The sequence below is a fragment of the Meleagris gallopavo genome, chromosome 2 (assembly GCF_000146605.3).
Source record: "Meleagris gallopavo isolate NT-WF06-2002-E0010 breed Aviagen turkey brand Nicholas breeding stock chromosome 2, Turkey_5.1, whole genome shotgun sequence".
Taxonomy (NCBI): Eukaryota; Metazoa; Chordata; class Aves; order Galliformes; family Phasianidae; genus Meleagris; species Meleagris gallopavo.
Window position 1 is genome coordinate 91681794 of NC_015012.2, and position 26655 is coordinate 91708448.

At 36.6% G+C, this 26655-nt stretch overlaps 1 protein-coding gene across 2 annotated transcripts; it reads right to left on the reverse strand.

The window, feature by feature from the left end:
* Nucleotides 1-885: 885 nt before the first annotated feature.
* PXDN (peroxidasin) lies at nucleotides 886-21814 on the reverse strand. 2 transcript variants are annotated; one of them, XM_019613264.2, is made up of 14 exons: nucleotides 20838-21812; nucleotides 20287-20358; nucleotides 18433-18602; nucleotides 17111-17228; nucleotides 14819-14988; nucleotides 14158-14430; nucleotides 12780-12896; nucleotides 11500-11658; nucleotides 9456-9568; nucleotides 9002-9158; nucleotides 6520-6628; nucleotides 5932-6089; nucleotides 1865-3368; nucleotides 886-1040 (listed from the first exon to the last, which is right to left on the reverse strand). In XM_019613264.2, exons 2-14 carry the CDS (start codon nucleotides 20295-20297, stop codon nucleotides 902-904), a joined length of 3198 nt encoding a protein of 1065 aa, XP_019468809.1. In that variant the 5' UTR covers nucleotides 20298-20358; nucleotides 20838-21812; the 3' UTR covers nucleotides 886-901. The 2 variants fall into 2 exon arrangements, with proteins under 2 accessions (XP_019468809.1, XP_019468810.1); XM_019613265.2 differs by lacking the exon at nucleotides 886-1040 and having other exon boundaries at nucleotides 2098-2260; nucleotides 2350-3368; nucleotides 20838-21814.
* Nucleotides 21815-26655: the final 4841 nt, after the last annotated feature.

Here is a 26655-nt window from a genome sequence, read left to right on the forward strand (position 1 = left end):
AAAAAAAAGTATACAAAAAAAAAGTATTATTTTCTAGAGAAATAAAAAGGCATTTATATCAGTTGTTACCCTAAGTAACGATTGCATAACCTGTATGAATCAATTAACATTTGATAAAGTGAATCAAATCTAACTCCCTACATTTTTCCTCTATGTCTCTTTCACTAGGATGGAACTAACCAGCACAAGTCTTTTGACCCTCATGAAGAGTAAAAGCAGGATTCTAGGACACCGTTAAAATGAGGAAAATATTGACTTTCAAATTCCAAACCAGTATGCTGAAACTGCTCAGAAGAATTCTAGCTGTTGTAACAATAGCAGTGATTTTTTTCTTATTCCTAGCACCGTAGAAATTGAGAATGAGAAATTGCTCATAGCACTCATGTAAAGCAATTTCAGAAAAAATATCAAATTGTGCTCCTAGGGACAACCTGTCTGTTTCAAATGTACTTTAGGTGCATATACCACTTATATGGAAAAACGCACTGGAATCAGATGTACAGAACAGTACTTTCTCAACCCAAGTTTAATAGCAGAGATAGTGCAAGTCTTAATTATTGCAATTTCTTTGTCAATAAAATCATTAAATGTCAATGAAAGCAGATGAATAATATCCGCTTTGCAGAAGGGCGATTTGAGTAACTGGTAAAAGGAAAATCAAGAGTGACCCATAGTTAATCGTTGGCAGTGGTACTTTCTGAAACTCAGTATGGCATATTCACCATAAAAAGTAACAGATGTAAAAAGCAAATTCATCACAGCTTTAAACAATATTTTGAACCTGTTTTCTTCATCTTTTAAATGAAAATAATGAATGCAGATTAATCTTGAAACAGGACATTGCAACTGCTTTTAAGCACACTCAATTTAAAATTACCTCTAGTTTCCATAATATTTCAATTTACCTGTCTCCGTCCCTGATTCGCCTAAACTGGGTGCTTAACAGACACATCAAAGTTGGTCCCAGTCGGCTTCCTGGAACTAAATCTTCTACCATTAAAGCAGGAAATAGGTCTATGTTCAGGGGGGAGCCATACAACCTATAAAAAGAAAAGTACAAATATTTATTATTAAACATTATCCATTTATTAAAACAAAACAAAAACACAACAAACCTCCACACACAAAAACAGTATGCCATAAAACTAAAGGGAAAATATACAGGTAACAAAGTAAAAAATGACTTTGTCGGTGCTACATCTTTTGTGAAGAATCTGTGGTGTACAAGAAATCCTGCAATGTAGGTTGTGCATATAAGTAAGAGCATGGAGATATGGGAGTCTATCCCACAATTTCCTTTATCCTAGCAGCTTTCTTTTGATTCCTAATAAATGTTTCTTGCCCTTCTGTATGTTTTCACCCTAGCCAAGACTCAGTCTCTGGTTTTGTGTAGATAAGCTTGGGTTGGAAGATATCTGAAGACACATTTTCTGTTGTTGATACAGCTAAAGGAGCACAGATCACTTGTGATAAAGAATGCACACATGAAAACACAGTGCATATACAATTAATTATATTCCTGTTTCAGATTAATTCCTGTTTCCTGATTGCACAGAACTTGCATTAAAGTGCATGAATTTGCATTAAAACTACATTCATATTTAGCAACATTTATAAAAACAGATGTTTCAAATTAATACTTTCATGAATACATACAACTTCATATTGCTCAAGATCTAGAAGTGGAGAAACTAACTACATGTGGGAAATTTCCTCATTTCCTGATACACATTGATATTTCTTAAAAAAAAAAAAATCTCATTACACCTTTCTTAACAAATATTTTCTCCCAAATGAGACATTTAGCTATTAATTTCACATGCACATTTAGATAATTGATTGTTTTTCTTCACCTCAGGCTCACCTGCTAAGTTTTTCCCTGATTTCAGGATTCTTAATTTCATTTTTCAGATCTTCAAAAGTCTGAGCTGAAGAAAGATTACAGTAAACTCTAAAATCATGGTAGGGAGGAATTCCATGATCTCTGCCTCTCTGAATATTCATAGCTGCCAGATCTAAAGCCACAGTACGTGCCATGGAGAAGAGTCTTTCTGTTAACTCTGTATTGAGTAATTGTGATGGGACACGCATCTTACCAGCAACACCAAACAATCCCCTTAGAAGTGGATCAATGCCTCCTTCATTTACAATCCGAAATGGAGAGAAGAATGCCTTATGAAGAGGTAGATGGCCTTGTGGAATAGGTTCAAAGTTTTCATCCAGTCGATACAGAAAAGGATTAATGAGTGTGTGACCAAACCTAAAAGCGGCAGTTGCAAACTCATTAGTTATGCCAGAATTAACACTGGGATCATAACCTTTATATTCGCCAAGCATCTTCATGCCTACCTCTCCAAAGATCTTAGGTAGCCAGTGGCTAAATGTTATGTGTTGCATTTCTGCACCAACAATTTTGCGTGTTTCATGATAAATTGTGTCACCATCCCAGTGTGGATTGAGTTTCAGTAGCTCTGTGGCAATTCTGTTGTGTTCTCTAAACCACAATGTGTGGATACTGGTAAGACCTAGCTGTTCATTAGAACGCTGATCACCAGCTAAAAAGCAGGGAATGGGGCTCTCATTTTCATCCCTCATACATTCTGTTGGTGGGCCAGTAGCAAATGGAAGAAGGGGCTTGCCAGATCTTTGTACAATGCCCTGTCTCAGAAGACCCCTTTGACTTGCCAAGTCTCTGATTTCCAAAGCTTCATGATCTGAACTGCCATATACATTGGATGCATCAATATATGAAGTCAGCTGGTTAATCTGTTCTCGTGGGTACACAGAATTCATCAGGAGAGATGTCATGCCACTTCCACAAACTGGACTGGAGCGTACAAAAAACATGCAGCGTGCACCGTTTCTGACTCTGGGATCGTTTGGCGGTATCATTATTGAAAAGCATGGAGGATCATTTGTGCAAACTGAACTGCAATGCTGACCATCTGAAAATCTCGCCTCACTTAAGGCAGCAACGGTGAGATCAAGGTCATGGTCGAGAAACTGACCCCACTGCATAAGCATGTGAGTGTACTGCTCATCTGGGGTTATGGTTTCAGTTCCAATCAGAGTAGTTGAAACCAAGCGAGGCATTGGGAGTGCATATCCATTAGAGAGTCTCTTGGGTTCAATTCCCCGAGGCAAATTAAATCCATTTTCGTAGACAGACTTTAACAGACGTTCAAAGGCTGTCAGAGAAGCACCCCACATGGGATGCTGCAGGTTGTTGCATGTTCCATCATGTGTCCTGTACTTCTGGTGAAAGCACATATCTGAGCAATTGTTCACTCGTCGATGAGCTGTACAGCCCGAGAGATTAGCTATCAGATTCAAGTACTGTGGGGATACAAGGTCATTATAGTGATAACCTGAAACCAGAAGAGAGAAGAAAGAAAATCAAAGACTTTGTAGACTCATGGTTCCCAAAGATCATGCATTTGTTTAGAATGTTATTTTTTATACTGTATTTTTCACATGATTATCATTTAAAAGAGAATAGTCATAACCTATATATATTGCACTGTTCACTCATTTGAGGAACAACTACTATTAAATCAGGAGAGGATTATGTAAAAGGACAATTCAAGTAGAACTTTCAGAGAAAGAGTTTATTTCTTATTTGGTCACCTAAAAAAACATAGAAATTTTCAGAAATAACAGCCTCATACCGAGAATGGAAAAAAATTCCTCATGTTAGTAAAAACTCATAGAAAACTTATTTACATTTTGAAATTTTCTCTTTTAAGATTTGATAATTCAGTGAACATATTGCTATTTTGTTTTGCTTTATCGCAGTAAAAGCTGTAGTGCTGCAAGACGAACAAAGAATAGAAAGTACAGAGGAAAATCACCACGAGCAATTTAACTAAACAGAAGAGTGATCTGTACGACAAATGGTGTGGAGTAATCTGCATTCACATTACTCACAGCATTTCCCTGCAAAGAAAAATTAGTGTTTGCATAACTCTTGGCACACGTTTCCTCTTGGATCCAGACCACTCACGTTGGGAACTTTGACACTGCTTCATGTTCCTGTGGGTGGCGACATTTCAACTAGGGCTTAGATTCAATGGCTCCTGCTTGAAGCAAGGAAGTCTCCAGGATTGGATCAGCTCAGCTGTACCCCTGTCTAGTTGTCTTGAACACTCCACTGACTGAAACTCCTCAGCCTTTTTGGATAAGTTGTTTCAGTACTGCACTGGTTTCCTGGTGAGAAAGTATCCCAAAATCCAATCTGAACATCCAGAGCAGTGATCTGTGGCCATTCCCCATGTTATACTGTTTGGCACCAAGGAAGAGAATTTGGCTCCACCATTTTTCCTTGGTATATTCCAAGATTTTACAGAAAAGTCTCAGAATACGAAATTGTCAAGTTTCTCAAGTGTTCCCCATGTAAAAGTGCTAAATAACATTTTTTACTGGGTTTTGCATTTGGAAATAAAACCAAATAAGGACAAATTTGAGTATTAAGATCTAAGCATTAGGCTTGTTAAATGAAAACAGATTTGTTCTAGCATTCAGATTTCCCTATAAGCCAGATACTTATAGACTTTGTTTGGCTGAAAAATAAGCTCTGGTTGTGAACAGAATTTGAAATATCACAGAAAGTTGCCTCAATTTGTGTTCATTAACTTGTGTTTACATGCATTAATGCTAATTTTTTATAAGGCTTAGGTGATTGATTTCTTCTATTACAAATTCTAATGAAAAGCAGCTAAGGTATTCTCACACATTAGTTTTCAAATATCCTTACTGCTGTACTGCACTGTGTAAGTTTTGTATTTCATATGTTTGCATATGCATCTAATCAGAGAAGCAAATTAAATAATGTTGCTCTTATAAAACACATAATTTTATATAAGTTTTTGTGGTTAATTTTATCACAAATTATTTATTCAGCTCTAATAATGAGTAACAAGCTTCTTTTACTATCACATCTATGGTATTACACAAAGCCTGCAGTCTTTGGTCTTACAAATACTTGCATAGTTCAGGGTCAGTCAGAGTTAAAGTTTTCGGAAGTTACAATAAATAATTATAAACATCAAAAGAAATATAATAAGTAAAAACATCTCCTCTAGATTTTCGGTGTAGCTTTGGCTATGTCTCAAGTCTCAAAAGCTCTCCTAAAACTCTGTCATTATTTCCAAATGCTTTAGTCCTGTGTCTCAAGCCTATCCACACACACATTTACACACATTAGTTGTATGCGCTCCAACTGGACTTCATGAATTTGAACTTGGAGTTCAATATCTAAAAAGTAGAAATATTAAACACCAAATTTTTCTGATGTTTATAAAAAGCAGCAAAAATGTATTTCTCACTATGTGAGATCTGAGTTAAACAGCTTAGTTGGATACAGTACTTAAAGAATGAGTAGCAAATAATTCTTTGAATACTACGGTGGTACATGTAGAAACCTTGTTTTGTAAAGAATATATACTCTTCTTGTTGTAGCCTCTTTTCTCTGAATGATGACATCAAATGAATTTACTTAAAAAAACAGTAATAAATTACTGATTCTTTTCAATACATAACAGATAAATCTGTTTTGCAATGAAACAGTGATCCTAATGAATTAGCACATAAGCAGCTAGCAAACAGGATGCATTAGGCACTTCCATAATATCTAATAAGATTAGGAGAAGAATCTGAACATGAATTTTTCCCTAATATGTCAACATGAGGAAAAGTAGAAACATTCTATTAGGAGAGCTCAATCAAATCAAATTGAGTTTCACCATATTGTAGCAGTGTGCAAACGAACGACTGAATAGGTAAATGTATTTCTAGTAAGTTTTGTGAAGTCACTGATTTTGATATAAGGTTTCTGCAATTGGGACCCAGACTCTGGCAATCTCTCTTTGAACTATTAATGACTTAACAAGGCAAATACACTCCATCACAGAAAAATAAGGAAAGAATACTGACTTGTTCCATTCAGGTCAACCATTAGACCATCCTGTACATGATCTTGAATAAGCTGTAATGTTCTTTCAAATATTTCCCCAGCTCTTGCTTGCTCAACAGTGTATGGATCCCTTGGGTATCGAAATAAGGCTAGCAAATCATTTGGAGAACGAGGACGACTAATAGATAATTTGAAAAAAAATGGTAAGTACAAAAAGGAGTTGTAAAATAACACTACGTACAGTAAAATTTCAACATGATTAAAACATACCTTGGTTACTCATCTCAAAATGGAAGGCAAACAAAAACAAATACATATATATTTAATAAAAGAATATGGAAATAAAGAGTTGCTAGCCTATTATAACACACCGTCTCCCTAGAAAAACTATTGCATTGAATAGAGAGATCAACAGACAAAGATTTGATTTCTGCTACTTAGTGTTTCATAGTAGGAATCCTTCCATGCTGAACTACTACTATTTCCAGAATTAATCCCACAATAACATTCATTATAATAATAATAAAATGGCTACTTGCTTACTAAATGCTCCATTTCTTCTAGTATATACTTTAATTTTGATTTATCCATTAAAAAGAAGGGGATACCTGTCAAAAAGATGTGTACGCGTTGAATTTATTGCTCTGTCAACAGTTGCAATTGCTTCCACAATTGATGTTTGTACAAAAGGATCTCCATTTCGGCTGACATTAGGGACTACAGAAAGAGGAATTCACATGTTATTGCAAAAATGACCACACACAAAAAGATACTTCTATAAAACAGAGTCTAGACACGACATCATTTCAGTTGTACAAAGTAAACCCCTGTTCTTTAAGCATTAGTTTGTCCAAATATAAAATTCTTAACCGCTTTTGAGTTCTAACAAAATATATTACAGAAGAGAAAAATCAAGCTAAAATAATAGTTAACACTAGTTTAAAAGTCATCTTACTTATAATTCTAAAAATAATGTAAGGATAAATGTGTAAGGGGCTTAACTGCTCATTAGTAAGTCCTACAAATGTAAGTAAAAATGAACAAAAAATTCTTTTTGATTGTAGTGTATTACCAGCTTTCCAGTATTGATATGAAGAACATGATCTATATCCAATGAATAATATCAAGTTTTCCCTTTGAATCCAATTAGTACTGGCTGAATTCAATGTAAGAATTTAAGAGGTTAAAAGGAATGTTACTTAATAGAATTAATTTTGCCTTTTAAAATACATAAATCACATAAATACAGAGATTTCATGAAAACAAATAAAATCAAATTGGAAAAAATAAAAAGGAAAAATACAGATTTGCGTATTTTCCCTTTACAGCTACGCTAAACTAACACTGCTCTTTACTCCTGAATTCACCCTGGTAAGCAACGTATATTCATTTTATTTCTTTTGATTACTACTTTGTTTCCACTTTTAATATTACTAAGCTAAGTAATTTATGTTAAAAATCACATACTTCAGGGCTTTTATAACTCTTCATAGTACCAGAATACTAAAGTACAGGCCTTTTCATGCCATGCTCAATTGCAACTGAATGTTTGTACAACATCTAAGGCCAATAACCTTCCTTTCAGTCTAACCCAAGAACTACCAGATCCAGGGGCAACAGCTAACAATTTCCAGAGTATGTTTAGATTGGAAAAGCCACACAGGAAGAAGGGTAAAAGCAGGGAAAAAGTCCAAAGCAAAAACACTAGAATAAAAGTCAGCAGATGTACAAAATCAGTGGATATAAAAACTTGTTTACAAGCATTTCATGACATTTTTTTCTCTTTTCTGGGCAATATTTCATTATTCCTTCATTACTGGCAGCTTAGGTTGTGTCTACATGAGCTTCAGAGCATGGACAAGGGCAATCAAATTCAACCATCAATATAGTTAAATAAAAGGCACCTGGCTCTGTATTATTGTATTACTGGAGCCCCTTGATCTGCCATCAGGCCAGCTGCCTTGGGCTACTGACATACTCTACACACTCAAAATGGGCTGACCACAATGCCTAATTGCAACAAACCTTGATCCATGCTAATTATCAACTGCTGTAGCAGCTATAGAGATATATTATTATTGATAATAATGATGTAATAATATCATTTACAGCTTTTAATACCCTTGTTTGAGTTGTTTTGGAGAGTGTTTGTGTACCCTGAATCATCTTAGGACTTCATCATTATAGATAGAAGAAAACAGTAGCTGGTTTTCTCCTCCAGGCTGCCTGCAATAGAAGTAACCTCAGTGTTCACCTTAGGTATGTGTTCTGCAGAGCTATCCTTCTGATTAACAGTACATGTAGGCCGAATCATAAACCTTAGTCAAATGTTAACTATACAGTACTTTATTTTTGTTTGATCTTTCTGTTGACAGTAGTTTGCTTTATAGGCCAATAAATATTAAAAGTCAAAACTCCATACAAGCCTTTCAAGCCTTATTTTTCTGAGAGGAAGAGAAAAAACGGCAATTTGCTTGTTAAAACCTATCAACTGATTTTTAAGCAACAAAAACATCATCTACTCCCATCATGCCTTAAACTTAATCCAGAAATTTGCCATTATTACTTTCCAAAAATTAGAATAAAATCATATTTTCTGCATTTTTTTTTCTGTTTTCTCCTTTTCATTCTCAAGAGTATTACAACTTTACTACTTTAGTGAATTATTTCAGAGGTTGCAGCCCCATTTTCAATAATTGCTTTAAGTGCCTCTTGAAAAATGCCACAGGAGTTCTTGTTAAGTTATCTCAATAGATTAGACTGTGTATTCAACCAGAAAATTTTAACAGGTCCAAATCATAACTCAAGAGGAAAGAAGCATAATTAACTGGAGACCAGAACGTTGTTTGTTTTCAAGCTTAAGTTCCAGAGACATTTTAGCTGACGTGTTTCTATCTTATGTCTGTACAGAGGGCTGCCTGAATTAAATGGGAAGAAAATGAGAAGACCACAAGAGAAATAATTAAAAAAAAAAAAAAAAGGAAGGATAAAGAATTCAGCATTTGATGAACTTTTTGCATCTTACAAGTTAGATAATTATTATAAAAGTAATTATCTAGTTCATGCCATTGACCAACTCATAAACCTTACCATTAACACTAAGTACCATACTAACAGAGGAGTATCCTATGGTATTCCGGGCAACACATTCATATCGACCTTCATCAGCAGTTCCAACATCACGAATGGTAAGATATCCCTCTGGACTAACATGAAATTTTCCACTCTCAGTTACCTGTACTCCATCCTGCAGCAAAGCACAGTGTTTTGTTATGCTGGTATATCCACTCCTTGTTTTCAAAGCTGATTTTTTTTTATTTTTTTCTTCTTTTTCCTCAAAGCATTGGGCTACCAAAAAGATACCAAAACACATCTTGGCTGAAGCTTTAACAATCTAAAACAACTGAGCATTACAGTGAGTTCTGTTACTTTAATGCTTTTATTGCTATGTCATTGAAAGTGGGAATACTAACTGGATATTCACAAAGAATTGTTATTGAAATACATAGGTTGTTGAATGCCCATATTACTGGTGCTCTATTACCTTATTCCATGTAATTACTGGCTCAGGCTCTCCTTGAGCACTGCATGGGATCTGCACATTTGTGCCAACTTCTACTGTCATGTCACTAGGAACACTGGCAAATACAGGAGTCACTAGAAGAACAAAAGACACATTGGTAAGTTATGAAATGCAACTTGTACAAATGATCTGAAAAAATTCAACACTGTTTATTTGTTTCAGTTAGCCAACATTTCTTAATCTATAATCCTATTCTGTTTGCAAGTTTTAATTGCTTCTAACTATGCCTTAAAGATAACAATCCTTGTTCTTAGTATCTCTTTAGGCTGATGTTTTACATACACTTCTTACCAAACGGGCAAGTAATTGCCAAAAACACTAAAATCCTTAAGTTAACAGCTCAGGAAAAAACAAAACAAAACAAAACAAAACAAAACAACTGTGAATAACTGACTCAGAACAAAATCAGCAGAATGATGTGAATTTTGCCATCAACTTCTGTCAAAATTTTTAAAGTTTTAAATTTTAAATAGCAGCAACAGATAATTTTTTTTTACAGAAAAAGTACTTTCCAGAACTCACTCAACTCTGACTGCCCCAACCAAAACTCTTGAGCATCTAAACCCAATAAGCCCTAGGCCTTAAATATCAAATGACCTTCCATTGTAAGGCCACCTAATTCCATGGTGAACAACATTAACACATTTTTTAATTCTAGTTTCCTTCAAATCAAGATCAACACTCAGAATTCAGATGTTAAATGAGAAAAGTACAAAATTATGAAGACGGTAAGAACTGTATTTCTGCTGTACTATATAAGCATTTTGAGAGGGTAGGAATGGGACTGTGGTTCTACAGAAAAGTATTTGGCCAAACAGAATACAACCATTCAGATCTGGCCGTGGTTATTTTGTTTGTACACTGTCTCACAAATGACACATGATGTTTATCAAGGAACAAAAAGACATTTCAAAGAAGGGGTCCACACTGGAGAGTGTGTATCTCTGTGAATGTGAGCAATGTCTTGTCAAGGACCATGAAACAGTCCTTGATCATTAACACAAAATTAGCCACAGTGACTCCTGACTAGACATTCCTGAGAAGAAAAGCTCCTTTGCTAGGAGCCTAGGGGGGGGAAAAAAAAAGGTTTTATCATATTTTGCATAATTAAAAATATTATTACAACTAATGTATGGAGAGCTTCAATTTCAGGATGTAGCATTCAGTATTGTATCTACTATCTTTTGATTATAAATATTAATATGATCCTAACAAATTGTGGAAGTAGCTTCCTAAGAAAGACATAAGAAAATGGTGCATTTTTTCTATGTTAATATTTTGGGTATAAGGGGTGGTACTTCATTGTAAAGGTCATTCTGGTAATTTAAAATAATGTTTTCATTATTTTCATTAGTAAGCAGCAGAGAGGCATTTTAGAATTTAATCTAACATGCTCACAGAATGAGTAAACATTTTCAAAACAAAATACTTTCACAAGCATAGGAATACAGCCATCTACAAAATAAACCTCCATTCTTTTTATTAAAACAAAAACAAACAAAAACAAAAATCAGTAAATCAGATAAACCTCTTTCACAGATTGTTCTAAAGGAACAACATTCTTCTCAGATCCTATAAAGCCTCCCTATATGTGCTCAGAAATAATGATGAGAAATGTGAATTTTGGGCAACAACCAGAACAGCAAGTTTCCTAAATCATAAAAGATACAGTCCCATTCTAACAAGCTCTTATTGAAAAAGGCCATGCTTAATTGTAAGGTTATGTATTCTCTAGGTGACTTTAAATAAAGTCCATCCCGGCACACTGACCCACATATTCAAGTTTTAAAACCTAGTAAGACACCTTACACTTCAAACCCAGCAACCAACATTCACCGTAATATTCAGCAAAAGCTCTGAAGAAACCCCAAGTCTTATTTAAGATCCGCTTCAAAAACTTGTTAATCCTACTGTAAGATAAACCTATTTCATATTCACATGTATGACTTCATTTTAGAAAAAGAAAATAATACAGACACAATATATTTTAATGTGGAGAACGTACCTCTAGGCTGTACAGTCAGGTATACAACAATTCTTTGAGATCCAATGATGTTGACAGCTTGGCATTCATACTGTCCTTGGTCATGCAGGGCAACTCTGGAAATCCTCAGGGTACCAGAAGATAGGACTAAATGTCTTCTGTCAACAGACAACTGGCCTCCTGAAATACAGAGCAATACCATTTGCTATTTATAACAGTAGAGAACAAAGTCTCTTTGTTCCAGTAAAAGGGAAATCTGGAAGATTTTAAATATGATAAAACAGTGGAAACAAAAAGAAGTCTCTTAAAAAGAAACAACGTCTGAAAGCTTTAAATCACAGAATACAAACTCACAAATATATAAATACACAAAATCACAATTCTGATTTCTCCTCTGTCACCTTCTGTGACACAAGTACTTTCATCCATGCAACATAATTATTATTTTTTTCATCCTAACTGAAGAATAGAATGAAGAATGCCTTTTGGTATTAATTTCCTATTATTATATGTAAAACAGTCACAATTCATCTCATCTGTCTAGGACATCTAGAGAACCAATAACCACCCACAGGTCTGGAAAAGGAATATAATGTAATAATACAATACAAAGGAAATAAAAGGCACAGGAGTGCCTGTGCCCTCTTCTTCCTTTCTGGACATCTCATTTGATTAGAACAACTTTGGCAGAGGGAGAAACAAGTACATTATCAGAATCAAAATGTTCAATTGTGTTAGAAATCTGCTTTATCTATCATAATTCAAAATTCTTTACAAGTTGCTTTTCCTGCTAAAGCTGCTTCATTTCATAGAACTGGCACATCTACTTCTACTTACAACATCCACTACAGTATTTCTTCCCACTGTACTGGACTTACTGCACTTACTCTGACGGAAATGTGGTGGACAAAAATTGTACTGATGGCAGCCTGGATTGGTCTGTTTTGTGAAGACAGCACATCCTACCATACTTTAGATCTCCAGTCAATGACAGACTTCTTAATTTCTTCTGTTGTAAATTGGCAGTATTGCTGCATGTGTTTTGTCTCACATTTCATAAATATATTTTTGCAGAAATCTGTTATGAAGGCATACATTTTACTGAGTCCTTTCTACTGAAGAACTCTTGGGCAACTAGCTTCTGCTGGATATTTTGCTTTTTCTAGCTAAAGAAGGGAGATATGATCTCTGTTTTCTTCAGAGACTGAAGTATCTGAACAAATACACATATTTCCCTTCAATTCATTAGTGATTTCAAATTCTGTTCTAGCAAATTAAAAGTAAAACCAGAACAAACTTACCTCCTTTAGTCCAAGCAATAACAGGCTGTGGATAGCCTTGTGCTTCACAAGGGAAGTCAACTGTTTGCCCTTCAATCACAGTTTTGTCTTGAGGGGTGACAGTAAATTGAGGCAGAGCTACAGAAGAAAAAAACAAGAGCTGAAAAATGCATAACTGTCTGAAATGATGTACAATTTTCTGTGTGACATGAAAGGTTCGTAAGTGTGGGAAATTGGTTGCCAATGGGACCCTTTCACATTATAAGCAATTTAGGGATGAAAGTTAAGGGCAATGTCTTATGCAACAGGAACATCCCATCACACTGTGTCCTGGCATCAGTGAAGGCCTCTGGGATCTACTGCCACAGATCCAAAGAAAGACATACAGTAGGTTTAAAGAATCAGAGTGTTCCTGGGTTACCCTCCTTTTCTGTCTTTCAAAAACTCCTCATACAAACTATGGAGAAAATGCAATGTGGTCTAAAGTCTCCTTAGCTTATTTTCCTTCTGAGTAAAGGCAAGGAAAAACGAGAGTGAAGTGCAGGCCAGCTTCTGCAATAATATCATGGCATTATCAATGTGAGAAGGAATTCATTCAGCTCTCAAAACACAATCATCCACTGGTGAATGATAAATGAACAAACCTCATGGACAGATGGTTCTGCATAGGTTTAAAAACTGAACACATTAACCAAGTGTATGCAACCTGAATGGTTTGTCATGTCTTAACATGAGGGTAGAAATTAATTTGTTAATCAGAACATTTTGCAAATAAAGGTTTCAGCATCAAAACTTTTGCAAAAATATATTCTGCATTTGTATGTACAGAAGAAAGTTTTCTGACATACTGCTCTTGAATAGAAAAGCTTTGCCAATGCCTCAGCTGGAAGAGTAGTTGTTTCCATGAAAATCAGCAGAATATACCCACATTCACTCAGAGGTCTACAGAAGGAAGTGATACGGATCTAGATTTGAAACTCTTTTTCTAGTGCTCTAGGCATAAATCCTAATCTCTAGGATTGTTAATTGTCATAGAAAAAAATCTGGTCCCCCATGAGCTAGACACTCAAAACCACACATAGAAAAACAAAACAAACGAACTGTAACCAACTAAACTGTAAACATTTACAAAACACAAATGCTAACTTCTGTGAATAATCAATGAAACTTTACTTCCAGAGATTTAGTGTATAATATCTTAATCTTGGTGAAACATAAAGCAACATTCCTGTGGACTAGTGTAGTTGAAAGAAAAAACCCTTATGGTTTCAGCTTGGTTCTGGTCATTCAGGGAAAAAAAAAAGAAAGAAAGAAAGAAAAAAAGAAAACCATACAATTTGCTGTTATATACTCTTCATAATATGTTTTACAGCATGTTGCTCTGTTTAATTTTACTCACCTTGTACTATGATGTACGCAGTCGCATGGATGTTACCTACGCTGTTAGTTGCAAAACAGGTATACTCGCCACTGTCTTCCTGCTTGACATTTTGTATGTAAAGTCCTCCTGATGGAGTTATCGTGATGCGAGGGTCACTGGGTAAAGGTGTTCTGTCACCTTTGGTCCATGTAATTTGTGGCTGAGGGTGCCCAGTTGCACTGCACTCCAAAGTGACACTTTCTCCAACTAAAACCTCCGTATTCTGCGGGTGAATCACAAAACTTGGCCTGGCTGTGAGAAAAGAACAATGCCTAAATATGACTTCCAGCTGAAAGAATTGATTTGGCCAAATATTACAATAGTTTGTGGAATTTAGTTTTTTTCTTGTTGACGTCTCTGTTCCAAAGTACTACCAAAATTGGTGCAAACACTGCATGCTTTAATCCTAAACTTTTTGTTTGTTTTTGTTTTTTGTTTTTCTTTAAATCCTCTTGAAACAATTATCAACCATGCAGTTCTGCACATTAATTTGGTACTTGACCCAAGCAAAAGAATTCTGCATGTCAAGAGTATACAAGAAGCAAAGCATTCTTATTTTTAAAAATCCTATTTTTAGCATCTTTATGATCTTGTTTTTAGCAGTCCTATAATCAAAATAGTTATCTGTTTAAAAGTTTACCTGGTGATCCGAAATATCTGAGAGTAACTTCCTGAGTTTTCACTTCTCCAGCTACATTTTTTGCCATGCACTGGTAAATGCCCTGGTCAGTTTCTTGAGTATTTTGAATCATTAATGTGCCATCATCTAACAAGTTTAGACGAGAATCTTCTTTCATAATGAGCTCATTACTGTGAAGAAAAGAATCTGCTGGAGTTAAACCTTTAAATCAGAAGCACAGAAAACTGTCAAATAATAAAAAACTATATTAACCAAAATAACTTGGAAAAAATTTAAGTTTTTTACTGCATTAAATAAAATAGAACTTTTAGTTTTCTCCTGAAGAGAAAAAGCAGAGGAAAAACTAAAAAGAATCCTTTTTTTTTTTTTTTTTACCTTCGCTAAGACACTACTATCTTCTAAAATAGAAAGACCAAATAGTTTTATTTAGTAAAAGTACTTATGTAGAAGAAAAAAAAAAGGACAAAAAACCATAATTTGTCTCATTCTCTTTTGAGGATACAGGCATTTCTAAGTGGCAAAACAATTTCAAATGTTTCTTCTGGAAGTACACTAGGTAAATTCAATAATCAAAATATGTTCTACTAGGAGGAGGAATAGTTATATAAAACCATCTTGGTGCCAGCCTGCCTCTGGATTGCTCAAGGAGCACTTATGAACCTGACTGCAATTTGCACTGGTTTGAAATGTAAGTCAAGATCAGCACATCAGGCTGTCATGGTTGCAACATTTCTTGATATGATCTTAGTACAGTAAGAACATTGCATTGAAGGAACTGTCTCTCACTCCATCCCTTGCTACACAATGGAGAAGGCACAGAGGAGGGATGGAGAGCACATTCCTTGTGTATAAAACCAAGACCAATTGCTGATCTATACAACATTCAATAGCTGCTCAACAGGTTAATGCCTTTTGACTGTAATCTTGCTATATTCAACTACCTTGCAGAAAGCTTTGCTCTCATTCTTGCAGCCAGGAAACAAGCCAGAGTCAATAATCCCACACCCCAAGCTCAAATTTCTTCTTAAAATCTTTCATATGTGTATTCCAAATACATGTTTTCTTTGTTTATTATAATAAGTTCATGAGCCAAAGAAAATTTTAACGAAATAATTATACATCCAAGTTTAACGCTCTGCTCTTTATATACTCCGTAAACGCTGTACCCTTGTTTCATCTGGAGCGGAATGTTGCAGAACTACCACTCCACCTCGTTCCGTTTTATCAGAAACTAACAAACGAAAATGGTTCATTTATTAAGATGAACTGTGAAGGAATCTGTTTTCCAGATCAAGTTCTCCATTTGTTTAAGGGAATTAATAAGCCAAAGTCTGATTAAGACAGTGGTAAACTCACAAATCACCTGTCCACTGTAAATTCACGTAGGTTTAGGGCACGTGAAACGTTGCCATGTGACTGGTTCTGCACTGCTATGCATGGCTCTGATAAAACAAGGCAGTGCATGGGCAGAGTTTGGGCAGATAGGCCAGCCCATGGGCCCCCAGGAGATGCACACACTTTTATAGACACTATGCTCTCAAGCTGCAAGAAGAAGCAATCAAGCAGGTTGCCCGGAAAGCTTGTGCTACATCCACCCTTGGAGGATTTTAAGATCCAATTAGATAAAGCCCTGAGCAACCTGAGATGTTCCCACAGCTGACTTTGCCTGGAGCAGGAGTCTGCACTAGAGACCTGCGGAGGTTCCCTTCCACAAGAATTACCCTACAATCCTGTGATGTATGCATGTGACCACCCTCCATGTATTGGCCTGGGGCATCTTCCCTCTTCTGGATGAAGCTACACTTCAGAGAAAATCTTCCTGCTTTGGAGCTGGTATTCAAAGACCATCTCTTCTAAAACCTAACTCTTGTCTAGCTGGATCTCTGTGTAAAAACAACTATCATTCAGCCTCAAAAGATGATGTAAACAGATCTAAGCTGCACATTCAAACACTAGCTAAGCTCACCAACTGCACGTGCAACGTGATCCTGTTGGATTGTCTGGTACTTACATTCAAGTGATTTAAAGTTTTACAGTTGAGAGCAACTATATAACTACAGTTGAAAAGTTTACTCATCATAATCACTTTCTAAAATTATCAGCTCTTAAGAGTTTAGAATTACCAATAAAACAGATCCAGGCCATTACTGCTCCACATACTACTTTTTATTAGAATATGTTTCTGCTGTTACTATTCCAAATGTTAGAAGTAATGTGTTTGGTCATGCACACAGCAATGTACACACACAAACATACTTACATCAAGTTTCTCTCTTCCTTTTTTGAACTTACTTGTTTCGAAGCCAAATAATTTCTGGTTTAGGATTGCCTTCAGCTCTGCAAGTGAAGTACACTGTATTCCCTGAGGTAACGTCCACATCCTGAGGCTCTGATGTAATTCTTGGCCTCTCTGTATCAAAAATGAAATGTATAAGGATCCCTTGCTTGTTTCAAAACTACTAAAGAATGGTAAATAAACTCATTTCCATGCACCTTATTGAAAAATATTTTTCACAAATGTTTAAAGATTAAACATTTATGAGCTTAATCAGGATTAAACTCATTTTTACATATCTAAAAGTGACTGCTGCCTTTCTGACCTCCATTGTTTCCTAGGAACTTTAATCAGACTGGAAATGGATTGTGTAAATTTGTGTCAGGTTCTAAAGCAGCTATTCTATTTATTTGAACAAAGGCTCAATTTGCTTATGAAGAACAAACATTAAAGCAGCAAGCACAAGTGCCATTTAAAATAACTTCCTTTAGATAAGTATCAGCACCTAAGCCTACCTCCTACAGAATAATTTGTCCAGCTTGTTTCCTGCAGTTTCCCTGTTCTGGCTCCTTAAATGTGCAGAGAGCTGGGATGATGCCATATTAATTATTCTCACATTAAATCCCCTTTTGCTATATTATTCAAGAACCTTGCAGACACTTACGGTCATAATTCTTCCCATCAGAATTGTACCCAAAATACAAACAAAAGGGCGATTTAGTTATTTTATACCTTCACAGGCAAATGCTCATCACTTGGCAAGAAATCTTCATTTCAGTTTCAGAAAGGGAGCTAAGCCCTGGGTGTGCAGTTATCCTGCAGTGACAGAGGGTTTCACTGCCTGTGCACAACTTATACATACAGAAGAGTAAAAGAAAACCCTAACCTAACACAACACATTTAACAGAAGTTTTAACAACAAATTCTTAGAAATCAGGAACAAGTATATTTGTTCTCTTTATTTACTCTCCCCCGTGAAAAAGGAAACATATGACACCAACAACATTAAAAGACCTAGGCTGACAATCAAATCTGAAACATAAAATGAAAAACAATTTCTTCCTGAGTAATCACATTACATTTCTCAATACCAAATTTCAAATGTGAATATACTTGTTTCAGTAAATGTAGTCTCAGGGTAAAAATGACCAATACTGCCAGAAGCAGACAAAAAACAGTGAAGGAACACAGAGGGATTTCTGTAAATTGGCACTTTTAACTCAAAGCGGTCAGTATTACTGAAGGGAACAGAAGGGAATAGAAGAGCAAATTCCAACCAACAAAACAGTCTAGGTATGTTCAGTACACTGAAGAAGTAAGTATGAAGCAGCAAACCCACCACAGTTCAGTTCCTCTGGTGTTATCGTGGCCACCGACCGCCCCTGGATCCTGCGTGGGTATTCGCAGGTAGCGGCTGCCTGAGCATTGCCCGACTCCACGTATGTCTTCAGCAGCTCTGCCAGCCAAAGGATTTCACAGTCACAGTGAAGAGCATTTGAATCTAAACGCCTACATGGAACAAGCAGCCACAATTCTTGTTAGCAATCTCAAACTATTTACAAAGGGCAGTCTCAGATACAGATGGTTGTCACTTACCTTATACGCATTCTGGCAGTCTTTATTACAAAAACATGTATTATTTCTACCACACGAGTAGGCCTGTGTTCAACCTAACAAGCATATATACAACATCTCTCTTCTAACCCCAACAATCAATGAAAAAAATCTGAATTTATTTAGAATTTATGTAAACTTTGCTTTCATAAGGAACATACACAATTCTCCCCACATTTTTTCTGTTTAATACTTGTTACTGCAGTAACCTTGCAGTTAACTTGACAGTTTTACAACTTCCCATTTTGCTGATCAGGCAACTGACACAAAGGCCCACAGTTTTATTTAAGGCTAAGCTTTCACTGAGTTTAGTGGGTCAGTAACCTCCTAACACACCTGCCTATAATGAGAACCCATAAATCTGGCTGACTTTCCAGTTACTATGTGGAACGCTGCACTTTCTAGGGTAGAGCCCTGTATAAAAAAGAAGCATTAAGTACAGAAATCTTAGCATTAAATGTTTCTATATATCTTAATCAGAAAAAAAGTTGCATGGCAAAATAACTTTAGTTTGGTGTGGCCTTGGGAGACATTTTCTCTCTCTCTTTTTTTTTTTTTTAATCTGTATTTCAAATGCCCAGATACTCTGTATTCCTTGCTGCTCTGTGATAAACAGACAAAACAAAAAAACCATTTTACAAGCTGCCTTACAAATGCCTTAGGGATAAGCTGTAACAGCTCAGAAGAGAGCAAGTCAATCCAGTCCAGTGCACCATCCCACTACTGGCCACTATCCTTTACTTTATATGAAGAAACACCCCTTTTTTGTTTGCTCCATTGGACCTTAGGCACTATACAAGTGAAGCAACTACTCCAAGAAGGTGGATATATCATCAAAATTTACTTTATTCCACTCTCCTCTGCAGTTAGAAGTGTGGTTTCAGAACTGGCTCAATGGCCCTAATGTAGCAGCGCTGCAGTAACATCACCTTATTATTTCCCTTGTGATCTCTTTTGGCAGATGAGTTTGTGTGGCACAGCCCACCCTCAGTGGTCCTCCCAGCAAGAGGTTATGTTTTTTTCAAAATGGCTGCCTTAGATGATTCTAAAAATAGTCTCACTGTGGCAGATTAAGCCAAAATTTGAAATGCTCCTGAGGGACTAAGAGGCCTCTAATTTTCCATGTGAATGGCATTTCAAGAGGAACAGGGTTTTGAAAGTGATAATTACATTCTTGCATCTCTGAGCATCTTTCAACAGACATTATTTATAATCAGATAAGAAAAACAATTAAACAAAGCACTTCAAATAATCTAATAGTCAGGGATAACATATAAGGATCACCTAGTAAGACACAGGCAAGGAAGACAAAGAAAGAAGAGCTGTGTATATTATTTAGTCTAGATGACAAAAGGCTGATGGTGAACATGATCATATGACTACAAATAACTTGAAGACAGGAAACAAAAAGATTTAGTCGGTCATTAAAGATGGTAGGATATGAAACAATTGTCTCACTCTGTGTAAGTAAGCAACCGGAGCACAGTAAAAAAAAAATAATTAAATATTTATAATATTGAATGAAAAGGAAGACAAACATTGCAAGATGAGATACACTGTGACAGTTTAATTTACTTACAGTCTCTTCATTGATTCTAAGTGACTAAACGTTCCAGGAATCAAATGAGCTATTCTGTTGTTATGTAAAAATCTGTTAAAAAGCACAGAAATATGCATGAAATATTTCAGATTTTGACACGTATGCATTTTGTTTACATTACTCTGAAAATAGTTTAAGAGAAAGCAGACTTACAATTTTATTTTTTTTTAATAATCTTTTCCATTAACATTGGCTACTAATTTTTTGGATGCTTCTAAGGTGTATTTGGTGTGTCCATATAGGAAAAGAAAAGAAGCAACGTAATAATAAATCAGTCAAAAAAAAGAAGGGAGTTCAAAATACAAATCTTCCCCATTTGCAACATTTATTTAGGCCAAATATCAATTGCAACTACTTGACAAATAGTTTTGCAACAGAAAAATATGACACAAGCAATGTTCCTAAGGTCAGCCTGCAAAAGGTGTTCTTGGCAAAAGCTACTTAACATTAAAATTCAGAAAAAAAAAATAAAATCAAACAAACAAGCAAGCTGACTCTTCCTTCTCTTACCCCAAGATAAACAAACTTACAGCCTTTCAAGTTTTGGAAGATGGGTAAAGGACTCAGGATCCAATGTTTCTATTTGATTAAAGTGCAGATACCTGAAAATATGTTAAACAAAAAGAGAAATGCTGAAACAGTGCCTTTAATGAAACTAAATATTATAAAACATTTTTTTACTGCTTACACTTGGTTTACGCATCTAAATGATGGTCATGATGTAGCAGCTTAAATTTCTTCTGAAATCTGGATCCTGTACTTGATTCTGAGAAATAAGGGATGTGACAAACAAGGAGGATCTACAGACCACTGTACACTGTATGCAGATATGCGTGCAAAAAAAATTGTTCATTTATTTTGGAGGTTCTTGGAGACACTACTTTAAGAATTACTTTGCCAAGTCTAGCTTTCATTAGGGTGCATCCTTGAATGAGTACACGTGTAAAAAAGAAAATTATCAAATTTACAGTGATACATGTTGTTTTGAAAACATTTACTTTCCTGTAGAATAACGTTTTTAGCATATAACTGTTTTCATTTTCATCACAGTAAGTGAAAATTTCAAAAGATTCTGAGAAATAACCTGTGCTAGTCCATGAATCCTGCCATTTAAAGTTATTAAGTATCTCCCAATCTCAAAAAGCAAAAAAAAATTATAAGAAAAAAAATCATTTTGAGTGAATCGTTCCTAGACAAAAGGTTTCCCAGCAACTGGTGTACAGTTAACTAACACAGCTGTGCTGTTTGATGCACTGCTGATGCTCATGTAAGATATTAATACTTTGCAGCAACGGATACTATACAGTTGTTAATCCTGTAACTCTGAAGGAGTCTAATGGAATAGGGCAATTAACCAGATTATTAATCTGCATCTGGTATAACAATGGGCTATTCATAAGGGCCAATGGCAGACTCGTGCCAGCCCTGACTGTGCTGTGTAGGTATCCTACTGCTTTGGAGAGGAGAGAACAAAAGGGAACTGAAGAAATTGTGAAAACTATGAAAGTGTTTCATAGACTTTGGATCCCAATTATATCCATATGTATCCTCTCAAAATTTCCTGCTACCTCTGACAAACTCAGGAACATCACGACGGGCTGAAAAATGAAAAAAAACTCATCATTTCAAAACAGAGAAAATCTCTGACTGACAAATCTGCTGAAAAAAAAAATAATAGTATCAATCCCATGGCACGAATTATACGAAGAAGGCCAAGGGAGCTCCTGCAGGGCCTGCAAGCTCCAGCGGAGGTGGCTGCGAGTGTTGAATCGACGAGCACAGGAGGATGCATGGGGCACAGACGCCAGGCGCGTGGCTGGCAACGGCCCAGCTCCCCAGAGTACAGCCAGAGCGTGAGCGAGGCCAGGCAGCAATGAATGGAGACCCACGGGAGAAAGAAAGAACGAAAGAAAAAAAATAAAATCAATAAACTGCACAGATGTGATCAGGCACATCAGAGTGTCAAGCATGCCTGCAGCCACACATAATCATGAGAACAGACTCTGATCCAGTTTGCATTAGGAAGCATGAAACGAGTAATAAGCTTCTGCCTATCAGTCTACAGGCTATTTTTGAAAATACTGCCAGCTTCCTCTAACTTAAACAGACATCTCGAAAGCATTTCATCCAATTCCACAGTGAACAGCAGAAAGCCCTCAGTGAGACTCAGCCCTGAGTAAGGGTTAGTGGAGTGGAGTCAGTGTTTAACCCTCCTCAGGCACTGTTCTCCACACACAAGCTGCTCACAACTAGACAATAACAACGATGTGCCCTCTTCCAAAGCAGCTTTGCTTTTGGATAAAAATATCAAAATAAAAAATTATATCCACCATTCCATCTTATGCAGCAAGCAGGGATTCTTTTTTTTATTATTTTTAACATCATTAATTCTCTGCTTTTTTATTATACACAAGTCCCAATACCTTCTTACCTACTCAATAAAATAACCTTCCTACATGCTTCTCATATTTCTCTGGTAATGACAAGGCAAGATTGGTATGTTCAGGTAATATCTCTTACTACAACAAATAAGGTTGGGGGAAAAAGGTACACTGAAGCACAAAGTCCCTTTCCCAGGTCCTTGGATTAGAGATGATTTCAGCAAATATAGAAAAAGAAAGGACACTTCTTTTAGATGGCTGAAAAGATGCATATTTCGTTAAATACAAAGCAACAGCTCCTAGCTGCTGTTCAGTATTCCAGTCTCCAACAATTTAAGATGAAAAAAATATCTTCTGTGTCTGAAAAGTTATCTATTTCTTCAAATAAAATGAATCAGTTTGACTAAAACAACAATTCTTTTGTAAACCTTGCCTTATTCATATCCTCAGATATTGCAGATACAATTGCAACGATCCAGGCACTGAAGTACTTTTAACAGTCAACTTTATCAGAAACTATGCTGACTGCAGGAGTACTAAATAAATAAATAGATAGATAGATAGATAGATAGATAGATAGATAGATAGATAAGGTACCCAGCTAAAAATTGTTTCACACAATGAGGTAGCTGGGCAGGTTCTTAAACTAAAAAAAATTCTGACCAATAGGTCAGACTACTTGCAAACAGAATCAGATGTTAAACATGCATCACATTTTCACAGAATCATAGAATCATTATGGTTGGAAAAGTCCTCTGAGATCATCTAGTCTGATCATTCACCTACCACCAATGTTGCCCACTAAACCATGTCCCTTAGTACCTCATACGTTTCCACACCTTTGGGGACAGAGACTCAATCATCTCCCTGGGCAGCCCATTCCAGTATCTAACCAATCTTGCAGAGAAGTTTCTCCTAATATCCAACCTGAACCTTCCTTGGCACAACTTGAGGCTATTGCCTCTCATCCTATCACTTTCAACCAGGACAAGAGACTGATCCCCATCTTGCCATGACCTCCCTTCTGGTAGTTTTAGAGAGCTATGAGGTCTCCCCTGAGCTTTCTCCTTTCCGGATTAAACAGCCTCAGTTACCTCAGACATTCCTCATAAGATTTGTGCTCCAGGCCTCTCACCAGCCTTTCTCTAGACATGCTACAGGGCTTTGTTGTCTTTCCTGTAGTAAGAGGCCCAAAAGTGAACAGAGTACTTTTAGAAGTGGCCTCACCAGAGCTGAGCCATCTACCTGTTCCTGCTGGCAACACTATTTCTGATATAAGCCAAGATGCCACTGGCTTTCTTGGCCATCCGGGCACATCTCTGTCTCATGTTCAGCTGAGTCACAACCAACGTCCCTTTTCCTCTATGCAGTCTTCCACCCATTCTGCGTCAAGTCTGTGGTTGTGGGGGCCAAAGAGAAGGACCCATCTCTTGTTCTTCTTGATCTTCATCTCATGGCCTCAGCCCAGCAATCCAGCCTGTCCAAATCTCTCTGAAGGACCTTCATGCCTTCAGGCAGATTGACACTTCCTCCCAGCTTGGTGTCATCTGCAAACTTACTGAGGGTGCACTGAATCCCCTTGTCCAGGTCATCAATGAAGATACTGAACAGGACAGGCTCCAATACCAACCCATAGAGAACACCATTCATCATCAGTCGCCAGCTGTTTTTAATTCCATTCAACACCACTTTCTAGGCCCAGCCATCCAGCCAGTTCCTGTCCCAGCAAAGTGCACCCATCCAAGCCATGGACTGGCAGCTTCTCTAGGAGAATACTGAGGGAGACAGTGTTAAAGGCTTTGCTGAAGTCTAGGCATACTACATCAGCAGCCTTTCCCTCATCCAGCAGACGAGTCACTTGATCATTGAAGGAAATCAGATTGGTCAAGCAGGATCTGCTTGTAATCAACCCATGCTGGCAGGACTTGTCCCACACATGCTGCATGATATCGCTCAAGACGATCTGTTTCATAACCTTCCCTGGCTGGCTGACGGATCTGTAGTTCCCTGGATTCTCCTTACCACTCTTCTTTGGAGAAGGCAGTCACACTGGCACGTCTCCAACCTTCTGGGACCTCTCCAGTTGACCAGGAATGCTGATAGATGGTGGAAAGTGGCTTGGCAATCACCTCCACCAGCTCCCTTGGGTGGATCCCATCTGGTCCCATGGACAGTGTAGATGCAGTAGAAGGTTTCTAACTGTCTCCATCTGAATTATGGGGGGTTTATTCTGCACCCCATCCCTGTCTTCCAGGAGGGGGTAGAGTACATCAAGGATAACTGGTCTGACTATGAAAGACAGATGTAAAGAAGGCATTGAGAATTTCAGCCTTTTCCTTATCCTTAGTGATCACATTCCCCGTCACCTCTTGTAAAGGAAAGAGATTCTCCTTAGCCCTCTGTCAATATACTAGTTCTTTCCTTGTATGCAGCACATAAATGAGTTTTTTTGAAAGGAGATTCAGTTTTTTAATTATTATGAAAACTTCTTGGATGGAAAACTCATCCAAAAGATAATCATACTCAAGAATTAATCTCACATTGTCATGTCTTCATAAACATGTATTTGAAGGAAAAAAGTCTATAGTGAGCGCACCACACCTAGAGGAATATAAAGAAGATTTCATCAAGTAAACATGGTACAGATTTTCTCTTTGTTAAGATTACTCTTAGAAGATGAACATATGCAGTAACTCCTGTCCTCTTTCACAGGACTAAATTTAGAATCCTATCTTCCATAGCATAATAAGAGATTAAGATTAGATATTATAATAATGATATAAAGTATTGGAACAAGACGCATAAGGAGATTATTGAATTTGTACTTAAAAGATTTTCAATATAAAGCAAGATTCCAGACATTTAGATTGCTTGACCATAGCTAATCTTATCAAAGAATAGCAGAGAGGTACTGCACACGATGGTTGAGATAGATGATCTAAAGTGGTCTCTTCCAATCTTAATGATTCTATGATTCTCAAGTCATATTTCTTTAATCAGACTCCACTATGGACGGACATTCATAAACCCCCACAAGTTTACGTGCTTTGTAATGTAAACCTTAAAAAAACAAAACAAAACAAAAAAACACCAAAAACAACACAGAGCAAAAACTAAAAGCTATTGAAAATTGAGTTTGGAAAAATAAATATATGAAGCTGCATCATTGCATATAAGATAATATTTTTCATGTATTGATTTCCACAAAGATGTATATGTGAATACAAATTGCAGCATAACTTTAGGAACAGTTTACAAAATGCAAAATTAGTATGTTAATATGAAACTCAAAGGAAAATGGGTAATTAGTATTCCACTAAGAAAAAGCAGATTTAAATAACCCCAACAATACTTGTGTGACTCCCACTAATTATAGACTGCAGAGAAAGTATTTTGTCCCTAATACATGCAAAGCTTTTAACTGAAATGTGAAAAATACACCAGAAAATCCACCTACCAACAAGTGCATGCATCTGGAAATTGACTGAACGTAGAGCTCAAACCTGGGATCCAGATGCCAAAAACACACAATACCCCCAAGACAGGTATCTACGACATTTTATTGCAGTTCAGTGTTTTACACAGTGGCATGTAGAGGTATATCAGAGCTGTACAAGCACAAGCATACAAGGGCAGGTTTGGCTGCCTTTCAAGTGCCTTGGATGTATTCCAGCATCTGCTCCAAAAAAATGCAAGTTTCCTGTAGGTTTGTGTCATATTTGCCAGATTCAAACACACATCTTGCAGATTCAGCAAGGTCTAAACTGGTCCTAACTGTCTGCTTTTAATCTGATGGCATTCTCCCTTCATGTCCTGCCTGGCTGAAGAGTTACGTGATGAAATACGTATGGTTCGAGTTCTCACTGTGTTCAAGCTCCTAAAACTGCCAACTGTTCTTAGAATTTACTCTAGCACAAGTGAGTTTCAAGGTCTGATTCAAAGATCTTATTGTCTTGGCAGAAATTAA